At 39.5% G+C, this 20,053-nt stretch overlaps 1 protein-coding gene across 1 annotated transcript; it reads right to left on the bottom strand.

The window, feature by feature from the left end:
- Nucleotides 1-663: 663 nt before the first annotated feature.
- On the bottom strand, nt 664-17,494 carry IER3IP1 (immediate early response 3 interacting protein 1). The gene is made up of 3 exons (XM_014841292.3): nt 17,184-17,494; nt 2,778-2,879; nt 664-1,879 (listed from the first exon to the last, which is right to left on the bottom strand). The coding sequence occupies exons 1-3, from the start codon at nt 17,272-17,274 to the stop codon at nt 1,824-1,826; spliced, it is 249 nt and encodes an 82-aa protein (XP_014696778.1). The 5' UTR covers nt 17,275-17,494; the 3' UTR covers nt 664-1,823.
- Between the last annotated feature and the right edge of the window lie 2,559 nt (nt 17,495-20,053).

Below are 20,053 nucleotides of genomic sequence, written 5' to 3'. Positions count from 1 at the left end.
TGCTTTTTAATCTGTTCAGTGGCTTAAACTCAGATTCATGCATCAGATCTTTGTAAGGTGAAAAGAACATTGCCTCTAAGTGTCAAATATGTTAGTTGCTCACATGAGCCAAGTAATCACCTAAGAATCCCCAGTACATTTCTTTGGTTCAGTTGCAAAGCCATGGCCCAGAGATCATCCATCTCTAGCTCAGGCACGGCCCATAGGCATTCAATACCTGCCTCAAAATTTTAGAAGTAACTTAAGTCACAGAATAAAGCTGCTCATACTTTTTTTTTTTTTTTTTTTTTGCTGAGGAAGATCCACCCTCACCTAACATCTGTTGCCAATCTTCTTCTTTTTGTATGTGAGATGCACCACAGCATGGCCACTGACAGACAAATGGTGTAGACCCACAGCCAGGATCTGAACCCAGGCCACTGAAGCAGAGCATGCCAAACTTAATCACTAGGCCACCAGGGCTCGCCCTCCTGAGTCTTCCTGATGTATGTCAGCAACTCGGTTAATTCACTGAAGAGAGAAAATGGATTGTGAATGTTTACTTTCATTAAATCTATGCTCATTGATTGTACAGCAAAGAACATATATAAGAAGTGTTACACACAAAATGAGATTAATTCATTTAAGACTGACAGGTATATACTAAGGTACAAAAACAAGTGCTTGACTTGGAAATTTAACTTTATTTAGAAATGTTCTCCTATAAACAAAGATGCCATTCCACACCCTTTAAAGTGTTATAACTGATAATTTTCAGAAAAACCATTTACATAGTTTTAATCTCTCTGCATAAAATTGTATTATGGGATGAGCAAATGTGGAATGGTCTGAGACATAAAAACAAAACAAAAACAACTTATCCAGCATGAATGCTCTATTGACAGAGAGAATGAGGAAATAAGAATCATACCCCTTCATGTGCTCCTCAGAGATGGAAACGTGGTAATTTTGGGAGAGGGAAATGCTTCACAATAAAGGCTTCTTATGTAGCATAGTTTTAATTGTGATTGTTTCGGATTGCTCTTGCAGGCTAATATTTATGCTGATGTAAAAAAATAAGTCATCACTGTAAAAAGGGCATAGACTTTTCTACATAGATTTTTCTACCAATGAAAATACGTAAATACTGATCTGGTCTCATCATTCAGGCCAATTAATAAAATAACAAATGCATGAAAAGAACTTAAAACAAAAACACAATCATCATGTTACTATCTGACTTACAAAATTAGAATTCTCCCTGAGATCAGAGAGTACTGCTTCTCAATAGTTACCATAAATCTGAATTTTTCATAGCCGAGACAATATATAGACAAAATATTTAATCAAACAGTTCAAAATAAAATTATCCAAATTACCTAGTTATCATTTTATATGTAGTAATTACTCTTTAAAAATTCTTTAAATTCTATCTAGGAGGATAATCACTCTCATATCATAGCTAACTCATAAGGAACTTCAAAACTGAAAAAAAATTCATCCCTGAGAAGTGAGAGAGAAAAATCGCTAAAGACATAGAAGTGACAGTCCGGTACCCTTTTAACAATTATTAGCATAGCATGAACTTTTATTAACAGTCAGCAATCAAATGTAATTCCAGTCCTGGATAGTTACTGCCTCTGATGATCTGATCTTTTTGTAATGAAACTATAAGTGCAACATTTAAAAAAATCAGATAAATAGGGACTCTGGTTTTATTGTCAGGATTACATTTTTGTCAAGTCCAAGGACAGCCAGCTAAGATATGTATGTTCCAATAAAGACTGAAGTAATAACTTCTGCTGGCAGCTCTTCTTCTGAGTCTCCATTTCCTCCACTGATCTTCATCCAAACAGTAAAAGCAAAACAATTGCAACTGAGTTTACTATTATCAACGGCACTGCAAGGAAAACAAACAGTTTGTTACTGTAAAGAAAATAGAAAAAAACTAAGTCATAGTTACTAGCATTCAGGATAGATGAAAATACCTAACAATATGTCATCATAATCATGTTGCAAATACTTGTAACAGAGCAACATTCAAACATGCACTGGATCATAAAATCCAAAACAACTTCTAAAGAGGGCTTGTGTGACTGGGGATGAGGGTCACATTCGCACAACTAGATCCGTACGAAAACATCTGTGGATAGTGCTGGTGCAGCCCTGGGAACAGAGAAGCACACTGGACCCAGGCAGAAGTAGACCCACATTCTACTGCTGGAGACACTCCACATTAGAAATAAAGTGCAAAGAAGATTCTGTAGCTTCATTATGAAGTTTAAAATGAACTTATTTATCATTCTATCCAAAGTTGTGAGTTGTGATTAAAGCAGCTAACAAAGAAAGAGGGAGACAGAGAGAGAGAGAGATCCTAATTTTCACGGTTTTAAATAAAAGGTTTTAAACTCTTCTTTCTTGAGTTGCTCTAATATTTTCTAACAAAAGAGCAAACAGGGGAGCTTTATTTTTCTTCTGAAAGCCTTACAAGACTCTAGATGACTTTACTACTTGGCAGCAAGAGAGTTTCCAAAGGCAAAAACATCAGTCTTTTAACTCTGAGAGGTAACACACAGACTATAGCACTGAGCATCCTATTTGCATCGACTAACTTAGACAGAAAGAAGAGGCAAACTAAGACAGAAACCAATAACTATTAAGCAGTAAAGCCAGGTTAAAGAGAAAAAAAATCCCACTACAAAAATGGAATGTGATAGTATTCACACTCGGAAATTTTGCTACTTAATTCAAACCACAAAATTAAAACTTAAGAGTGTTCCACTCGTTTTTCTTCTTACCTCTCATCACGGTTCTTACAGATCGGATAAGGTTCGTTAGCTGAGATTTAATTCCTGGCTCCTCTCCAAATCCACCAATTCCCTGGTCTGTTCCCCAGCCAACTGCAAATAAAGATGATTACCTGTGTTAAAATTTATGATGCACTCACCTTGCTCCCTCATTAGCCATCTTCTGAAAAATTATGTTGAGCCTTTGTTAAAAACATAGTCATATGACTTATCTTTAGAGTATAATTTTTACTTTTGATAAGCAGCAAAAACTCATTCCATTTCTACTTTGATTTTATAAAATAAATCACAATCTAGTAAATTATTCCATGGCATTTAATTCAGTAAAGATGACTGTTGCGACACCCTGATTGGTTTCTTTCCCTGTTTATAAATGAACACACAAAACACTTTCAGGTCAGAACTGAAAACCAAAGCATACTATCAAGTTGAATAATTAATTAGCTCAATTCAGAATTTTATATAACCGAACGTAATTATTGGTATAAAAATGTTGTAGCTGGGATTCACTATCTACATTACTTGGGGAAATTTTAACATAAACCTGGTCACAGCTTGGTTAGGCCTTCACAGCATGCTCCACCCTGCCAGCAGGGGCGTATGTTTTTTTTAACCTGATCGTTCCTCCTCATTTCTCAATTCTGAGGTGAGGAATTTAGCCCACTATCCCACTTATTTTCTGTAAATGAGTCTTTTACTTTCTTCTATGTCATTTTCCTGATATTGTAAAGCATTATTTCTTAACCTTTATCTGCTAGTTCTTTTTTATTGCCTTACACATTCTTCTGGAGACTTATATGTCCTCATTTTTGCAATGTGTCCTTCTTTTGTCCTCATTTCAGGTCCACTTTTCATATCTCACATGACTATGAATTTTTTTTTATTTCATATGACTATAGGGCTTAATTAATTCCTGCCATGCTAACCCTTAAACTTGAAGACAGAGAGCAAGTCTTTATTTTACAAATGAAAGAACCAAGTATCAGGAAACAAGACCTCACTTTGCCTACTCAACTTTTATTTGGTTGAATTAAAGTTTGCTTGCTTTGTCACATCAGCGCTGAGATATGTTGTGGTATAAAACTAATTTAAAATTCAATTTCACAACAGAGCTGATGTATTTTGGCTCCCAGCCACCCTTCAAGACCTAGCTCACATTGTGCTTACAGCCTTCCCAGTCCACGGGGTGTCACTCTTTTTTGAGTGCCCATGGTATAACCACCACTATCACAGTGATTACTACCACAGCCTCTACTACTTCCTGTGAGACTCTTCAATACACGGCTCTAAAATCTCACTGTCTCAACCCCTTGAGTTTTCTCTCTTAATATTTCTCCTATTAATCTTTGTCAGTTTAATTTTCAGACCCAGCCAGGGGTAGCATGTCCTGAACCCCATCAATGGATATACACTTTTATCTTAGCTTTCTCCTGAAACTCTACTAAAAATGACAATAAAAGAATAAGTTCACAAGAGGGAAGTCTCCAGGAAAGAGAAATCGATCAAAATTTGGACAATAAAAAATAAATGGAAGAGTAACTGACTTAGCAGAGAAAGCTGAAACCCAAACTTTCAGGAAACACACAATAAAAAACTAAGGTGAATTGTGCTGAGAACCCGGGAAAAGTGAGAGAAGCCTCAAACAGCCAGTGTGGGTGAGAGGGATGGAAAACAGGAGGATGAACTAAGTCTATATAAGAGCAGTTAGTGCTGCTCCCCCCTCCTCCCACCCCCTTGCTAGACTGAACTCATGGGAAGATTATCCCTCTCTTACCCCATCGGAGGACAGGAGGTTTACTCTCAGCAGAGACAGACTGAGAAGCTGTGGACCTGGGGATATCCAGGGAGGGGACTGAATGAAAGTCTGAACACCAAAGTGTAAGACTCCTGCCCGTTTCCCTTGTTGTCTCTCATGTAAGTCTGGACATGTACACTTACATTCTGCAGACAGAACTTAGAAAATTATTCTGGAAATTGGCCAGCTGCCTAGGAAGAGACTTCAGATATAGACATTTGGGGGGTCTCAACAAAACAGCTTAATCACTTTACAGTGAGGCCCACCAGTAAACAAGCCCCAACCACATACACAGAGCTTCCAATGAGCCTCTCAGTGCCTATAATTAAAAATGAACTGACAGTCAAGAAGGAATAATTCTTAACATGAAAAGATAGAGCAAAAACCAGAAAAGGAGACTTTGCAGAAGTAGAAGTAGAAGATGACATTTAAAAAAAATGAACATCCTTAGAGGGAGCAAAGCTACTGTAGCTATGAAACAAGAACAGGATGCCACAAAAAAAAAGAGAACATTCAGGAATCAAGAAGCTCTTGTTCTTGCTATATTACCATAAAAAGTTCAAAAGAAATTGTTGACAGATTGAGGAAATCTAGAAAAGGCAAAATTAAAGAAAAAACAAGAGTATCAATCTGTCAAAATAACTGAAGTTCCAGAAAGAGAGAAGAAAAAATAGGAAGAAACTATTAAATAAATATTAAGAGATGATATCCCAGAACTGCGGAACATGAGCATTTAGGCCAAAAGGGCCCAATGAAAGCACAGCCCAAAGAACGGAAAGAGACCCATAAGTTGCCACATTAGCCTAACATTTCAGACCCCTAAGGATAAACAGAATATCCTAAAGGCTTTCAGAGAGACAAGCTAGGTTGCCCACAAAGAATCAGGAAACGGAATGGCATTAGATTTCTTAACAGCAACAGTGGAAATGAGAAAATGAAATGGAACAATGTCTTTAAAACTCTGAATAAAAATTAGTTCTCAATCTAGAATTCTATACCCAAGCCACAAATCAGCTGGAATGAAAAATAAGTCACTATTTTTTTCTTGTTCAGCTGAAAGCAATATTCACAGTGATAATAATGTAAATATGGAATACTGACATTACCAATAACTGGTTGGAGAAGGCAGAGATGGGGGAGGGGAAGTAAGTGTGTACTGGTGCTTACACAACCATGAGTGTGCTGCTGATGGCAAAATTGTGCTAAACCCTTCCATAGTAGAAAGTCAATGACTCACAGCTTGGAAGAGTTGAAAACAATGCTTTTCAGGAACAGGCTCAGGTTGAGGAGAAATGGGATAGCAGGCTTCTATCTCTCTTTATTAAACTGAAGAACTGTTTGACTTTGAAAACCACAAATAGGTACATTGCTTTGATAAAAAGAAAAAAGACATTTAAAAAGCAAGCCTGTAAAGATGCTCGTCTCTTGGAGAAACCCCTCTGCAATTAGGCCTTTCTCTTCAGAGAATGAACATCCTCAGGACAGGAATGAGTTCTGTAAGAGGAGGGGCTTCATCCATGAGTCATTCTGAATATTTAAAATTATGCTTTAAAACAACCTTTAAATGGTATTGTTGGTTTTATTTTCTATACTTGGTTTTTTGAAATTTATCATTGCCAAAATCATCAGTCCTTTCCACCCATAGCCAAAATGTCTTAGATAGTAAAAAGAACTTGTTTAAGTACTTTACAGATCAAGTACTCAATTTTTACCAAAAACCATAATTTCCAACAGTCTTCTTTTATACTTGTTCCAAAAAGATGTTTAAATATGTTTTTACATAATGAGAGGAGTGACTCCCTGGAAAAACATATTTTCCAACACTAAACTGACACAAACCAATGAGACAGGATAAAACTCTAAAATAATGGGAGTATCATAATTTAAGCATCAGCATTGAAATAATGTAAAAAAATAGTAAGTTCTCAGTTGATTTTAGCCTGGCTTCTATTCATATGCTACTAGAATGAAAAAGAAAACTGAATTTTGCATAGCGAGCGTAAATGATTTGTCTATTCCATGGACAAACACAAAGGCAACAAGTAAAAGACGAGGTGCCAGGGATTATCTTTACTATAACAAATAGTTTTCCCTCCAGCTGCTACTTAGGGAGTCTCAGTTGTTTTTCTAAGGAAACTGGCCAAAGCTTTAAAGAGCTTTGCTCTTTTTTAAGGAGAAAGATTTAATTCTGCAGCTTTCTTGTCACTTCATAGCTAGAGGGCCTAGCAGACAACAAATGATAAACCAGCAAGTAGTAGTTGCTGCCATAATTTCAGGAATGAACTTAAAAAGTTAGTAATTGCAAACACCAAACATATTCTTCTGCTGTCCAGACTTCAAAAAAAATCACACACAAAATGGCAATGCACCCAGGTTCAGTCACAACCTTCAGCTAGACAACATTTTCAAGAAAAAGTATTAGCTACAGTTTTGAGGGCTGGCTGACCATGGGCTAATCTCAGCCTCTCTGAGATTAGTTTCTCTATCCATAAAAGAGAATGAATGTAGTTGACTTTGTCAACGTCTTCCAACTTTGCAAGTGAACTGAATGCTATCATAAATGTGAAAGTACCTAATAAACTACACAAAGAACACTGCTAACATAAATTTTTAAAAACTACCTTGATCAAAAATATCAATGCTGATATAAATGATCTAGTACACTTAGACTAGTCTCTCTTGGTTCAATATAATTCTCAGTTCAACACAATAATTTCCATTTAATCCCTGATGAAATTCAACAAATGCTTTTTAGGAGTAAATATTTAAAGAGAAACTTACATGTCCATGTGTTTTCCTCAACGTTCTATAAACTGCCATGCTCATACTATATCTACAATACCAGGCCTTTGGAATGCCTTGCTCATTTCTCTCTACATATTTATGCAAACCTGATTAACTGTTTAAGATTCACCCCTTTCAGGACTTCTCCCTCTATTACTTAGGCTCACACAGCTCTCACTATTCTAAACTCCAATATTAAATTGATCTGGAGCAGTCATTTAAACCTTGAATCAAATAATAGCTTGTATTATTTTACCTGTTTGCTATGGACTGAATTGTGTTCCTCTCAGACTCATACGTTGAAGCCCTAACTCCTAAGGAGACTGTACCTGGAGATAGGGTGTGTAGGTGGTAATTAAGGTTACATGCGATCATAAGGGTAGGGTCCTAATCTGACAGAACTGTCGCCTTACAAAAAAGGGAAAAGGATAGATCTTGATTCCCTCCCTCCCTCCCTCCTCCTGTCCCTCTGCCCGGCCATGTGGGGATACAGTGAGAAGGCAGCCATCCATAAGCCAGGAATAGAGTCCTCACCAGAACTGAGACCACGCTGGCAGCCTCATCTTAGACTTCTAGCCTCCAGAACCATGAGAAAATAAATTTCTGTTGTTTAAGCCGCCCAGGCTGTGATATTTTGTTATGGCAGCCTAAGCTGACTAACACACTGTTTCACGTGTGAAATGTTTCTTTTGTATCACTCATAACTAGTACTAGACATCACAAATACTTGTCAAATTGATACTGGGCACCACAAACAAAACTAGTAAGAGCAATTTTGGCAGGTATTAAAATCCACTGGGTTGTTTTTCTCTTGTACAAAACGGAAATTAGTATCATTGTGGAACACTAGAAGAAACAACACATTCCCTGCTCTATATTCAAAACACTGGCTAAACTATTTGTATAAATATGTAGCTTTCAAATCAGGAATTGCAAGAAATGATAGTGTAACATTATTCAGTTATTTAGAAAACATTCATTGATGGAATATAAAGATAAGAGGATTCTTGTCACCTGTCTACTTACTGGAGAGACAGAAAAGAAAGTGCACTGATGCTATGACCCATGAAATGGGTCAGAGATGATTTCTGAGAGAGGCAAATGCCAGAGGTACACCTTAAAGGATAGGCTGAGGAGTTAGCCAGCCAAAGAAAGGAGGTAAGTCAAGGTCATTGCGGGCAGAGAAGAGTGAGTAAAGGGTCTGCAGTGAGAAAGAGCATCAGCGTAAGAATGGCACACATGGTAAACGTTGGGGAAGCATAAAAGAAGGGGAAGGATGGGGGTGGGGCACAGGACACATTATGGTAGGCTTATAAGTCACACGAGGAAGTTTGAATTTTATATTGAAGGCTATGGAGAGTGAAGAACTCAAGAATTTCAAACCATGAAGGAACACGCTCAGCTTCTCATGGAAGGGAGAAGAAAAGAGAAGCAAATCTGGAGGCAGGGTAACCAGTGAGGAGGTTACTATAAAATCTAGGCAAGAAGAGTTAAGAGCCTACATAAACAATATTTAACAAATACTTAAAACATTTCAAAATTCTTTTAAAAAACATATTTAGATATTTTAAAACAACATCTTACCACCTAGACAAGCCAATGTGGTGTTTTCTCTTAGTTCTGGGACCATATTCAAAACACATGCTCAGATAAAATATTTCTGTAATAGGACAGGAAGAGGAAATGTGGAAGACAAAGTTCTGGAGGGCAAAGTACTAACATTTCTGGGCCATTCCAATAGTTTGTGGGAGTTTTCATTTAGGAGCACAAATCTCAATCACTTGCAGAAATTCTGGAAAGGACACACTACTGATCTTCACTTCTAGGAAACTGGAACGCAGGTCTGAAGTAAGGTCTGGGCACTGTATTCTCTTTCAAGATTGTTCTGGCTATTCTGGGTCCCCTGCATTTCCTTTAGGATCGACTTGTCAGTTTCTGCAGAAAAGCCAAGTGGGATTTTGATAGACAGTGCATTACGTCTGTAAATCACTAATACTGTTAAGTATTGTCATCTCAACAATATTAAGTCTTCTGATCCATGAACATGGGATGTCATTATTTTCTTTATCTTTAAAAATATCTCTATTCTTCAATTTCATTCAACAATGCCTTGTAGTTTTTATAGTATGAGACTTGCATGTCTTCTGTCAAGTTTATTCCTAAGTATTTTATTCTTTTTGATATTGTTGAGACTGTTTCCTTAATTTCATTTTTGATTGTTCATGTCACAAAAACAATTGATTTTTGTTACTGATCTTGTATCTTGCAACCAAACTAAACTCATTTATTAGTTCTAATAGTTTTTTAGTGACTCCTTGGGATTTTCTATATACAAGATTATGTCATCTGCAAACAAGAGATAGTTTTACTTTTTCAAATTCACAAGCTAGATGTCTTCTACTTTCTTTTTCTCATCTAATTGCCCTGGCTAGAATCTCCAGTACAATGTTAAACAGAAGTGCCAAGAGAAGACATCTTTTTTTACTCCTAATTAGGGAAAGCAACCTTTCACCATTAAGTATGTTGGGGGCAGGGGAGAGTGTTCTTTATCAGACTGAGGAAATTCCCTCCTATTTCTAGTTTTTTTTTATCATGTTTTTACCATGAAAGAACGTTGGATTTTGTCAGATTCTTTTTTGCATCTATTATGATGATGTGATTTTTGTTTATTTTATTAGTATGATGAATTACATTAATCAAATGTTAAACCAGCCCTGCATTCCCAGGGTAAATTCCATTTGGTTTAGTTTGCTAGTATTTTTGTTAAGAATTTTTGTGTCTATATTCATAAGAGATATCAGGGGGCCAGCCCTGTGGCTGAGTGGTTAAGTTTCCATGCTCCACTTCCAGGGTTTCACGGGTTTGGATCCTTGGCATGGTCACGGCACCACTCATCAGGCCATACTGAGGTGGCGTCCCACATAGCACAGCCAGGGGCACTCATAACTAGAATATACAATTATGTACTGGGGGGCCTTGGGAAGAAAAAAAAAAGACTGACAACAGTTGTCAGCTCAGGTGCCAATCTTTAAAAAAAAAAAGAGAGAAAGAGAGATTGGTCTGTAGTTTCTTTTCTTGTGATGTCTCTGTCTGGTTTGCATACCAGGTTAATGCATGAGTTAGGAAGTACTTCCTCCTATTTTTTTGGAAGAGTTTGTGAAGAACTGGAATTAAGTCTTCTTTAAGTGTTTCGTAGAATCCAGCATTGAAGCCTGGGCTTTTCTTTGTTACAAGTCTTTAAATTACTAACTCAATCTCTTTACATGTTATAGGTCTAATCAGATTTCTTATTTCTTAAATCAGTTCAACAGTTCGTATCTTTCTAGGAATTTGTCCCTTTCACGTAAGTTATGTAATCTGCTGGCATACAGTTGTCCATAGTATTCCCTTACAATCCTCTTCACTTCTCTAAGGTCACTAGTGTCATCTCCCTTCTTTCATTCTGGATTTTAGTAATTTGAGTCTTCTTTCCTTTTTTCTTGGTCTAGCTAAAGGTTTGCCAATTTTGTTGATCTTTTCAAGGAACCAGCTTTTGGTTTTGTTGATTCTTTCTATTGTTTTTCTACTTTGTACTTCATTAATTTTCAGTGTAATCTTGATCATTTCCTTCTTTTTCCTTTTTTTTGGGGGGGGGGGGGAGAGCAGGTTGTGTCTCAAATCAGAGATTCTCACTGTTCTTACTGAGATTTAATAGATTTTCTTGAAAAAAAAAGTTTCTCCATTTGCTGTATGCTCTCATGACAATCCCCAGAGTCTTTATTTATTTTTTTCTAAGTTTTTAAAACTTTTTTTTATTGCTTTTCCTCCCCAAATCCCCCCAGTACGTGTTGTATATTTTAGTTGTGGGTCCTTCTAGTTGTGGCATGTGGGACACCGCCTCAGCATGGCCTGATGAGTGGTGCCATGTCTGCGCCCAGGATCTGAACTGGCAAAACCCTGGGCCTCCGAAGCGGAGTGTGCAAACTTAACCACGTAGCCACAGGGCCGGCCCCCCCAGAGACTTTAAATGTTTGCTTTTTAAATAATTTTCACTAGCTATAGTTGTTTCATTGGAAAGAGGATCCATGGAGGTCCCCACGCCACCATTCTGGAAGTGTTCTCCATTAACAATCATATTCCAAACAACCCAATTAAAAATGGGTAGAGGACTTGAATAGATATTTTTCCAATGAAGATATAAAAATGGCCAATAAGGGGGCTGGCCTCGTGGCTGAGTGGTTAAGTTCGTGCGCTCCGCTGCAGGCGGCCCAGTGTTTCATTGGTTCGAATCCCGGGCTCGGACATGGCACTGCTCATCAAACCACGCTGAGGCAGCGTCCCACATGCCACAACTAGAAGGACCCACAACGAAGAATATACAACTATGTACCGGGGGGCTTTGGGGAGAAAAAGGAAAAAATAAAATCTTTAAAAAAAAAAAAATGGCCAATAAGTGCATGAAAAGGTGCTCAACATCACTAATCATCAGAGAAATGCAAATCAAAACCACAATGAGATATCACCTCACACCTATTAGAATGGCTGTTATCAAAAAGACAAGAGATAATAAATGTTGACAAGGATGTGGAAAAAAGGGAACCCTTGTACACTGTTGATGGGAATGGAAATTGGTGCAGCCACTATGGAAAACAGTGTGGGGATTCCTCAAAACCATCATATAAGATCCAGCAATCCCACTTCTGTGTTTTATCCAAAAGAGATGAAATCACTATCTCGAATAGAAACTTGCACTCCCATGTTCACTGTAGCATTATTCACAATAGCCATGACATGGAAACAACCTAAGTGTTCAGTGACAGACGAATGGAAAAAGATGTGGGGTGTATATACATACATACAATAGAGTATTATTCAGCCATAAGAAAGAAGGAAAGGCCTGCCCTTTGTGACAATATGAATGGACCTTGAGGGCATTATGCTAAGTAAAATAAGTCAGACTGAGAAAGACAAATACTGCACTAACTCACTTATATGTGGAATCTAAAAACAGCAAACTCACAGAAACAGAAAGTAGTACGGTGGTTATCAGGGGTTGAGTGGTGGGGAAAATGGGGAGATGCTGGTCAAAAGGCACAGACTTTCAGCTATAAGATGAGTAAGTTCCAGGGATCTAATTTCTAGCATGGTCTCTATAGTTAAAAGTACTGTACTGTATACTTGAAAGTTGCTTCAGAGTAGATCTTAAATGTTCTCACCCTAATAACAGCAACAACAAAATGATAACTATATGAGCTGAAGATGTCTTAATCAACCTTACTGTGGTAAGCATTTCGCAATACATGTGTATCAAATCATCACATTGTACATCTTAAACTTACACAATGCTATATGTCAATTCAATCTTAATAAAGCTGAGAAAAAATGAATGGTTTTTCACATTTTTAAATGGTTATATAAATATCTACCTAACAGTTTCAATTTTGCCTCTTGGCCCACAAAGCCCAAATTTATAATATGGCCCTTTCAGAAAAAGTTTGTTTTCTTTCAGCTTTGTTTTACCTTTCCCATTTAGATCTACAATGCTCTAGCAATTGACTTTTGTGTTTAGTGTGAAGTAGAGGGTCAAGACTAATTTATTTCTTTTTGGATATCCAGTTAACCTTTGAAGGGTTGAAGGACCATCCTTTCTATGGTGCTATGCTGTGTTATCTTTATCATAAATTAAGCATCCAAATAAATATGGGTCTGTATTTGGATTCTCCACTCTGTTCCACTGTTCTACTTGTCCAATAACCTTTTAGTAAATTTCTTTTGGCTTAATCAGCCAGAATCAGCTTTGTTCCTTGCAACCAAGAACTGTGACAGGAATGAATAATTTCAGGATTCAATCCTTGAACCTCTTCTCTCTCTGAGAGACAGCCTACATTCCAATGGTTTCAAACTAAGAGCCAATACCAAAAGTCCTCACATGTCAATCCTTCCCAGAACCTCCCTTCTGAGCACTAGACCTGTATAGCAACTGCCTACACGACATCTCCACTCAGAAGTCTTAAAGGTACCTTAAAATAGGCCAATTCCTATCCCTATTTCAGGACGCAGCTTTAAATGTATTTCCTCAGAAACTGACACTGTCCTGATTCAACTGGGAGTTACATTCCCATGGTTCTCACCCAGTTCTCTTTCTCCAAAGCATTTATCCTAGACTCAAGGAACTGTTTGTATATTTATTTTTAAATATCTGTTCTACCATTAGACTGTAGATATACGAGAACAGACACACTGTGTCACGTTCACTCCTACATCTTTTCCACGACCTCACAGTGATTGGCCCATTTGCTATTAGGAATTAAGAAAAACTTGCTGCCACTAAATCTAGGAACTTCCTGCTTCTCCAGCTAATCCCTTCTCTTTTTTCAACGAAGACAGTAACCTACCTCCTACTTAATGTCATCTCCTCCATCTGTGCCTCAGAACCCATCCCCTTCTACTTTCTCAGAATCCTTGAGCTACGAATTGCCTCAGTTTTCTCCTGTGTCTTTTTCTCTCTCATTATTAGATCCTTTCCATCAGCGATTCTTTCTTTTTTTGCATTTAATTATGAAAGTTTTAAAACATATCTGTCACTCAGATTTAATCACTGTTAATTTTTTGCTATACATATGTCATCGTTTTTCTGCCTGAATACTTTAAAAGTAAATTACTGGTACTATAATATTTCAGTCCTAAATATTTCAGTATGCATTTGTGAAAAATAAGGATATTTTCCTACATAACTATAATACCATTATCACACTAACAAAATTTATAGTGATTCCTTAATATCATCTAGTATCTAGTCCATATCCAAATTTCAACAAATGTTCCCAAAATGTTTTTTACAGTTAATATGTTCGAACTAGAATTCAATCAAGGTTCACCTGCTGCACAGGATATCTCCCTTATATCACTCTTTTTTTGTCCTTCTTATATTTTGTATATTTGCCTCAGTGGTCACTCCCTCCCCGCTGTTTTCACGGCACTGACTTGTCCAAGAGACCTCGCTAGTTCTCATCGTCACTGCTGAAGACATGCTTAAGCCTCTCCTATCTAAAAACAAAACCACCACCATAAAACATATCCCTGCATCTCCTTCTAGTTACCTTTCTTCACGTTCTCCAACTTAGTGATAGCACTGGATAATTTTGCTGTCTTCATCTTATCACTTTCCACTCATTTCTCAACCCATTCCAATCTGGATTTTACCCACTGTTGTAACTGGTCTTCCAAAATCACCAAAGACCTCTACTATCCTGAATCCTTAGGACACTTTTCAGTCCTTGTCTTACTTGGCTTCTCTGAATATTCCACTGTTGTACTCTTTCTCCTTCTTCAAACACTCCTTGGCTTCTGTGAAACCCCAGGGTCTAGATTTTCCCCTCTCTCTGTTTTGCTCACTCATCTATTTCTCCTGTCACCTCTTCCATCTATTTCTCCCGTCTGCTCTTCGATCTCTACCTAAACTTTAAATACTGGAAGAAATTCTAGGACTGTCCGAGTCGCCAATACTCTCTGTACTCTATTCCTTCCCTAAGCAATTTCATCTCTTCACATGGCTTCATTTATCATCTGTGGCTGACAAACTCAATTTTCACTCTCCACTCTGGCTCTTGCTTCTCTTCTACAGACTTTAGTCCAACTGACTAGTCCACATCTCCACTTGCACATCTCACAGAAATCTCAAACTCAGCATGTCCAAAACTTCTTTCATTATCTCGTCACCTTCTTACTGCACCCCCGCCCCCCCGCCCAATTTTCCTCCAGTGCCTTCTAATTCAGAAAAGGTACTGCCCTTCACTCAGTGGCTTAAGCCAGAAAATCAAGAGACATCTTTGACTTTTTCCTCTCTCCCTCATTCCCAACGTCCAAACAGTATATTCTGCCTTTCCTACCTTTAAAAGATCTTCTGATTTGTATTAGTTTCCTGGGGCTGCCGTAAAAAAGCACCACAATTGGGCATCTTAACACAACAGAAACTTATTTTCTCACCGTTCTGGAGGCCAGAAGTCCAAAAGCAAGGTGCTGGCAGGGTTGGTTCTTTTTGGGAACTCTGAGGGATAATCTTGTTTATGCCTCCCTCCTAGCTTCTGGTAGTTACTGGCAATCCTTGGTATTCTTTGGCTTGTAGTTTCATGACTTCAATTTCTCTGTCTCTGTTGTCACACGGCCTTCTTGTCCCTGTGTGTCTCTGCATCTCTCTCTCCTTATATGGACACCTCATTGGATCTAGGGCCTATCCTAATCCAGCGTGACCTCATCTTAACTTGATTACATCTGCAAAGACCCTATTACCAAATAAGGTCACATTCACAGGTACCAAAGGTTAGAACTTCAATATATCTTTTGGGAGGACACAATTCAACCCTTTCTACTTTTCTATATAGTATAGCGATGAAAAGATGGACTGCTGTGTCAGGCTGCCTAAGATGAATCCTAGTTCCACCATTTTCTAGCTGTGGGATCTTAGAAAAGTTACCTACTCTCCTTTGTGCTTCAGGTTCCCCATTGTAACGGTACCTATCTCACTGGGTCGTTGTGAGTGTTACACGTTAATATGCGTAAAGCACTTGATACAGATCCTAGTACCTGGTGTTAAGTGTTAGTTATTGTTATTATACCCACTCAATTGACATTATACCACCATCTCTACTTGCCCTATTTGGAATGGTACTTCCCACATCCACTTTTCTACCCTTCCAATCTGTTCTTCCCATGGTAGTCAGAAAGATCTTGCAAATAATACAGATGCCGTCATGTCACTGCTCTGCTTAAAACCTTCTTTTCACACCAGCTCTTACTCCACACCCTCCCAACTTCTGCCAATCCTTCATCTTCACCTAGTTAACGTTTACTGACTTATCAGATTTCAGGTTAGATGCACCTCCTCCAAGAAGTTTTCAAAGATTCACAAGTTAGTATCCGCCTGCACTTCTCTTTCACAACATTCTGCATATTTGTTATTGTTACTTGTTCAGTTTTTATTTAGATCAACTTCCATTAGAAGGGCAGGGTAACCGCTGTAACCTCAGCTCCTATTACATGGAGCTGGCACATAATTTGTGCTCAATAAATCTCTTCTGAAGGAATAAACGAAATGAATCAATCTTATTCATGGGTTTGAGTTTCAGTGAGTCACAAAGACATATTTGAGAAATGATACACATCATGCAGTATCCTGCCTTAACTCTGCCTCATACAGCAAGAAGCGGCCTGCGCAGGATGGCACGGAGATCCCTCGGTTGTGAGGTCCCGGCAGGCATAACTAGTGTCTTCATCTTCGTATTCTTAGATTTCAGCCTGGCACATCGTGGGCACCCAGTAAGCTGCACCGAACAAACTTTTCTCGGAATGTGGGCGGCTGGATGTCGTGACAGTCCCAACATTTTCCCTTTTCTCTTTTCCCCAAAACCCAGGAACCCCTGAGGCCCTCCATCAGTTCATTCTTCTAATTACCTATGCTCCCAAAGGAGCCACGCCCCTCCCTCTTTAACTAAAAATGCAGGCCCCAAGTTTTTGACTATTAAAAGCGGTCACAGAGAAGTGCATTAAATTACTAAACTGACTGCAGGCAGGGGCGTCCCTGGCTCATCTCTGTATCCCCCCATCCCGACCCCAGGGTCCAGCACAGTGGGCGTCCGCTGAACAATCTTCACCCCGCTGCTGAGTTCAAACCCGGCGAGATGAAAGTGGCTCGGCAACCCCCCAAGGCAGGGCCCCAAGAGCAGAGCCCTCGGCCGCTCGGCCGTCCCGGCCCAGGGTGCCCTCGCATGCGGCCGGCTGGGGTCCGCGCCCCCGGGATCCCACCGCCGCCGCCGCCTCGACGCGCCCGCAGCCCCACTCACTGTTCTTGAGGAAGCGCTCCTCGTGCAGCACGGCGATGGCATTGACGCAGAGCAGGGCGGCCTGCAGCAGCGAGTACAAAGTAAAGGCCATGGCCGCCCGGAACCTCCCGGAGGCCCTACCGATCCCTCTCCTGCCGCCGGAGCGGACGTGGCGCCGCCACGGCCGGCGCTCTCCTACGGGAGCCGGTGAGGCCCACAACGCGCTCTCCGAGAAGCTCCGCCCCCGTCCGGCTAAGACCCGCGCCACGCTTACGTCCGCAAGGCTGGTCTACTTAGTTGTCTGCTGCAGACCTGTGAGGTCCAAAGCGGTAGCCACGTGTGGCTATTGGAAACCTGAAATGTGGGTGGGCCGAATTGAGATGCTGTAAGGGTAAAATACTACACACTGGATTCCAAAGAAAGGACGACACAAGGACGTAAAATCTTCCAATAATTTTTAAATGTTGATTACATGTTGAAAGGATATTTTGAATATAATTAGGTAAATAAAAGAAATTGCTAACATTTATTTCTACTGTTTATTTCTACTTTTTAAAAATGTAGCTATAAGGACATCGATAATGATATGTGAGCAAAATACACCGGAAGAGCAGTATATTTCTATTGGGCGGCAGTGTCCTAGATGCTCGCAAGAGCTGTATGTGATGTTAATATTCCTGTCTTACAGAGGAAGAAACGGAGGCTTTGGCAAATATTTTTTTTTTATTACAATAAAATAGCATGTCTTAAAATTACTCAGTGAGAAACATTCTCTTCTTGATCAAACTCTAGCCAGGCTCCTTAGAGCCCTCTTCTTGACTGGGCCTCCACCTTGGCCCATAAAAACTACAAGTTTGGGCTGGCCTGGTGGTGCAGTGGTTAAGTTTGCCCACTCTGCCTTGGTGGCCTGGGGTTCGCTGGTTCAGATCCTGGGCGCTGACCTATGCACCACTTATCAAGGCACACTGTGGCAGGCGTCCAACGTATAGAATAGAGGAAGATGGGCACGGATGTTAACTCAGGGCTAATCTTCCTCAACAAAAACCCAAAAAACTACTAGTTCTCAACACAGATGATTCCATCCACTCCCCACCTCCATGCCCACATTAAAAGACTTGTACAAACACTAACATAGTTTCTAAGAGCTCAAGGCTGCATGCCTAGGATGACCCCAGCCCCTCCTTAAAGTGCCCGCCTGAGAAAGCTCGAGGCTGCCGAAAGAATTTACAGTTTGTTCTAGCCAACACCTAAAAATAGGCTCCTGAACATCCTTTCTTAGAGTTTACTAAAAAGGGCTTACAGTTATGAATCCTTCCTGGGTCCCTTCGGGGTGTATATGCATCTCCTACAGCTCAGGAGCGTCTTTCTCAAGGACCTGAGAGCCATTCCTTTAAAACGTAATCATCAGGAAGGACAAGGCCTCTGTCTCCCAGTCTCTGTGGGAGGATAGAATCCTAACTTCGATAACTGCCAGCCGAGAGACACAGCTGGCCTAGGCAACGTTTACACTGACCACCCTGTTGTGATTTTTCACATCCCTGACTCTATGAAGCCTCTGCTCACCTCCCTTTCTACTCCCTCATTCTCCCTTTAAAATACCCAGTTACCTCTGTACAAATCGAAGTTGACTTCAGTTCACACTTGACCTTCTTCGCTACTGCAATAGTATGTTACTGATTAAAATCTGTCTTTACCACTCTAACTGGTGTCCAGCTTTATTTATCTTTGACAGGAGTAGAAAGAGGCTGAGTTCAATCACTTTAAATTTTAGATATTGTTTGAGAGCAAGTATGCAAAGTAATCACTTCTTGAACTTCTCAGGGTCCCTTAAAATACAAAAAGGAAAAGCAGCAGATTCGGTTCTGGAAAGGATTTTGGAAGCCCATGTGTTACTGCTGCTGGAAGAGACACTAGCAAAAAAAAAAAAAAAAAAAAAAAGAAAAGAATAATTAGTTAAACTCCCAAGAAGAAATTAAGCTTAAATAGGCCAACTAGTTAGTGCCTACAGGGAAGAAGAGATGTATCATTTCCTACAGATATACATCTCCAAACACTATCTCCAAAATCAGCCCTAAGTGCAAATCAGGTAGGGAGAGACACAGGAAGATAAAGTGAAGTGAGTAAAAGAAACAACAGGAAATCCCAACAAATCCTCCAGTTTTTCAAGGCCCACAAAACTCTAGACATTGGTGACAGTGAAGGAAGGTGGTTCCAGTAAGTGGACAGTGACCGCTCCAGGATTTCTACACTGGGCTGGGTGTGGGAAGGGGAAGCTTTGGTTGAGCAGCAAATCACAGTCTTTACTAAACTGTACATTTACTGAGAAGAAGGGTAAAGGGGGTTGGATGGAATGGAGGTGAGAATAAAGCCTCCCACAGTTAACCTTTTGTGTCACCCACCACTGGGTTCCAACTCATATGACCCAGTTCTATTTTTTTTAAGATTTTAGTATTATTTTTAAATTATTATTATTATTTTTATTTTTCCTTCTTCTCCCCAAAGCCCCCCAGTACATAGTTATATATTTTTTAGTTGTGGGTCCTTCTAGTTGTGGCATGTGAGATGCCACCTCAGCTTGGCTTGATGAACAGTGCTAGGTCCGCACTCAGGATCTGAACCGGTGAAACCCTGGGCTGTTGAAGCAGAGCTCGAGAACTTAACCACTGGGCCACAGGGCCAGCCCATGACCAAATTATTTTATTGTCAAAAGAATCAGTCCCAAAGACCTCTCTGGGCCTCTGTTACTTCATCTATACAATTAGGGCTCCTTCAGCCCCTCAAATCTCTAGAGCTTGCAAAAGCAGATTAAAATATAAGATAGTATACAAGTACTGGTACCACATTATCTGATTCATTATTTTTCAAAAACCCAAACTTGTAGCCTAAGCTGA

The sequence above is a fragment of the Equus asinus genome, chromosome 7 (genome assembly GCF_041296235.1).
Source record: "Equus asinus isolate D_3611 breed Donkey chromosome 7, EquAss-T2T_v2, whole genome shotgun sequence".
Lineage (NCBI taxonomy): Eukaryota > Metazoa > Chordata > Mammalia > Perissodactyla > Equidae > Equus > Equus asinus.
Note: the sequence above shows the minus strand (reverse complement) of the source record. Positions and strands in the feature narration are given on the sequence as shown.

Coding starts and splice junctions, on each gene's coding strand:
- IER3IP1 (XM_014841292.3), bottom strand. CDS start 17,274: ATGGCCTTTACTTTGTACTCGCTGCTGCAGGCCGCCCTGCTCTGCGTC. Junction 2,880..17,183: donor GGAGCGCTTCCTCAAGAACA/GTGAGTGGGGCT, acceptor CTTTATTTGCAG/TTGGCTGGGGAACAGACCAG. Junction 1,880..2,777: donor TGTAAGAACCGTGATGAGAG/GTAAGAAGAAAA, acceptor TTTTCCTTGCAG/TGCCGTTGATAATAGTAAAC.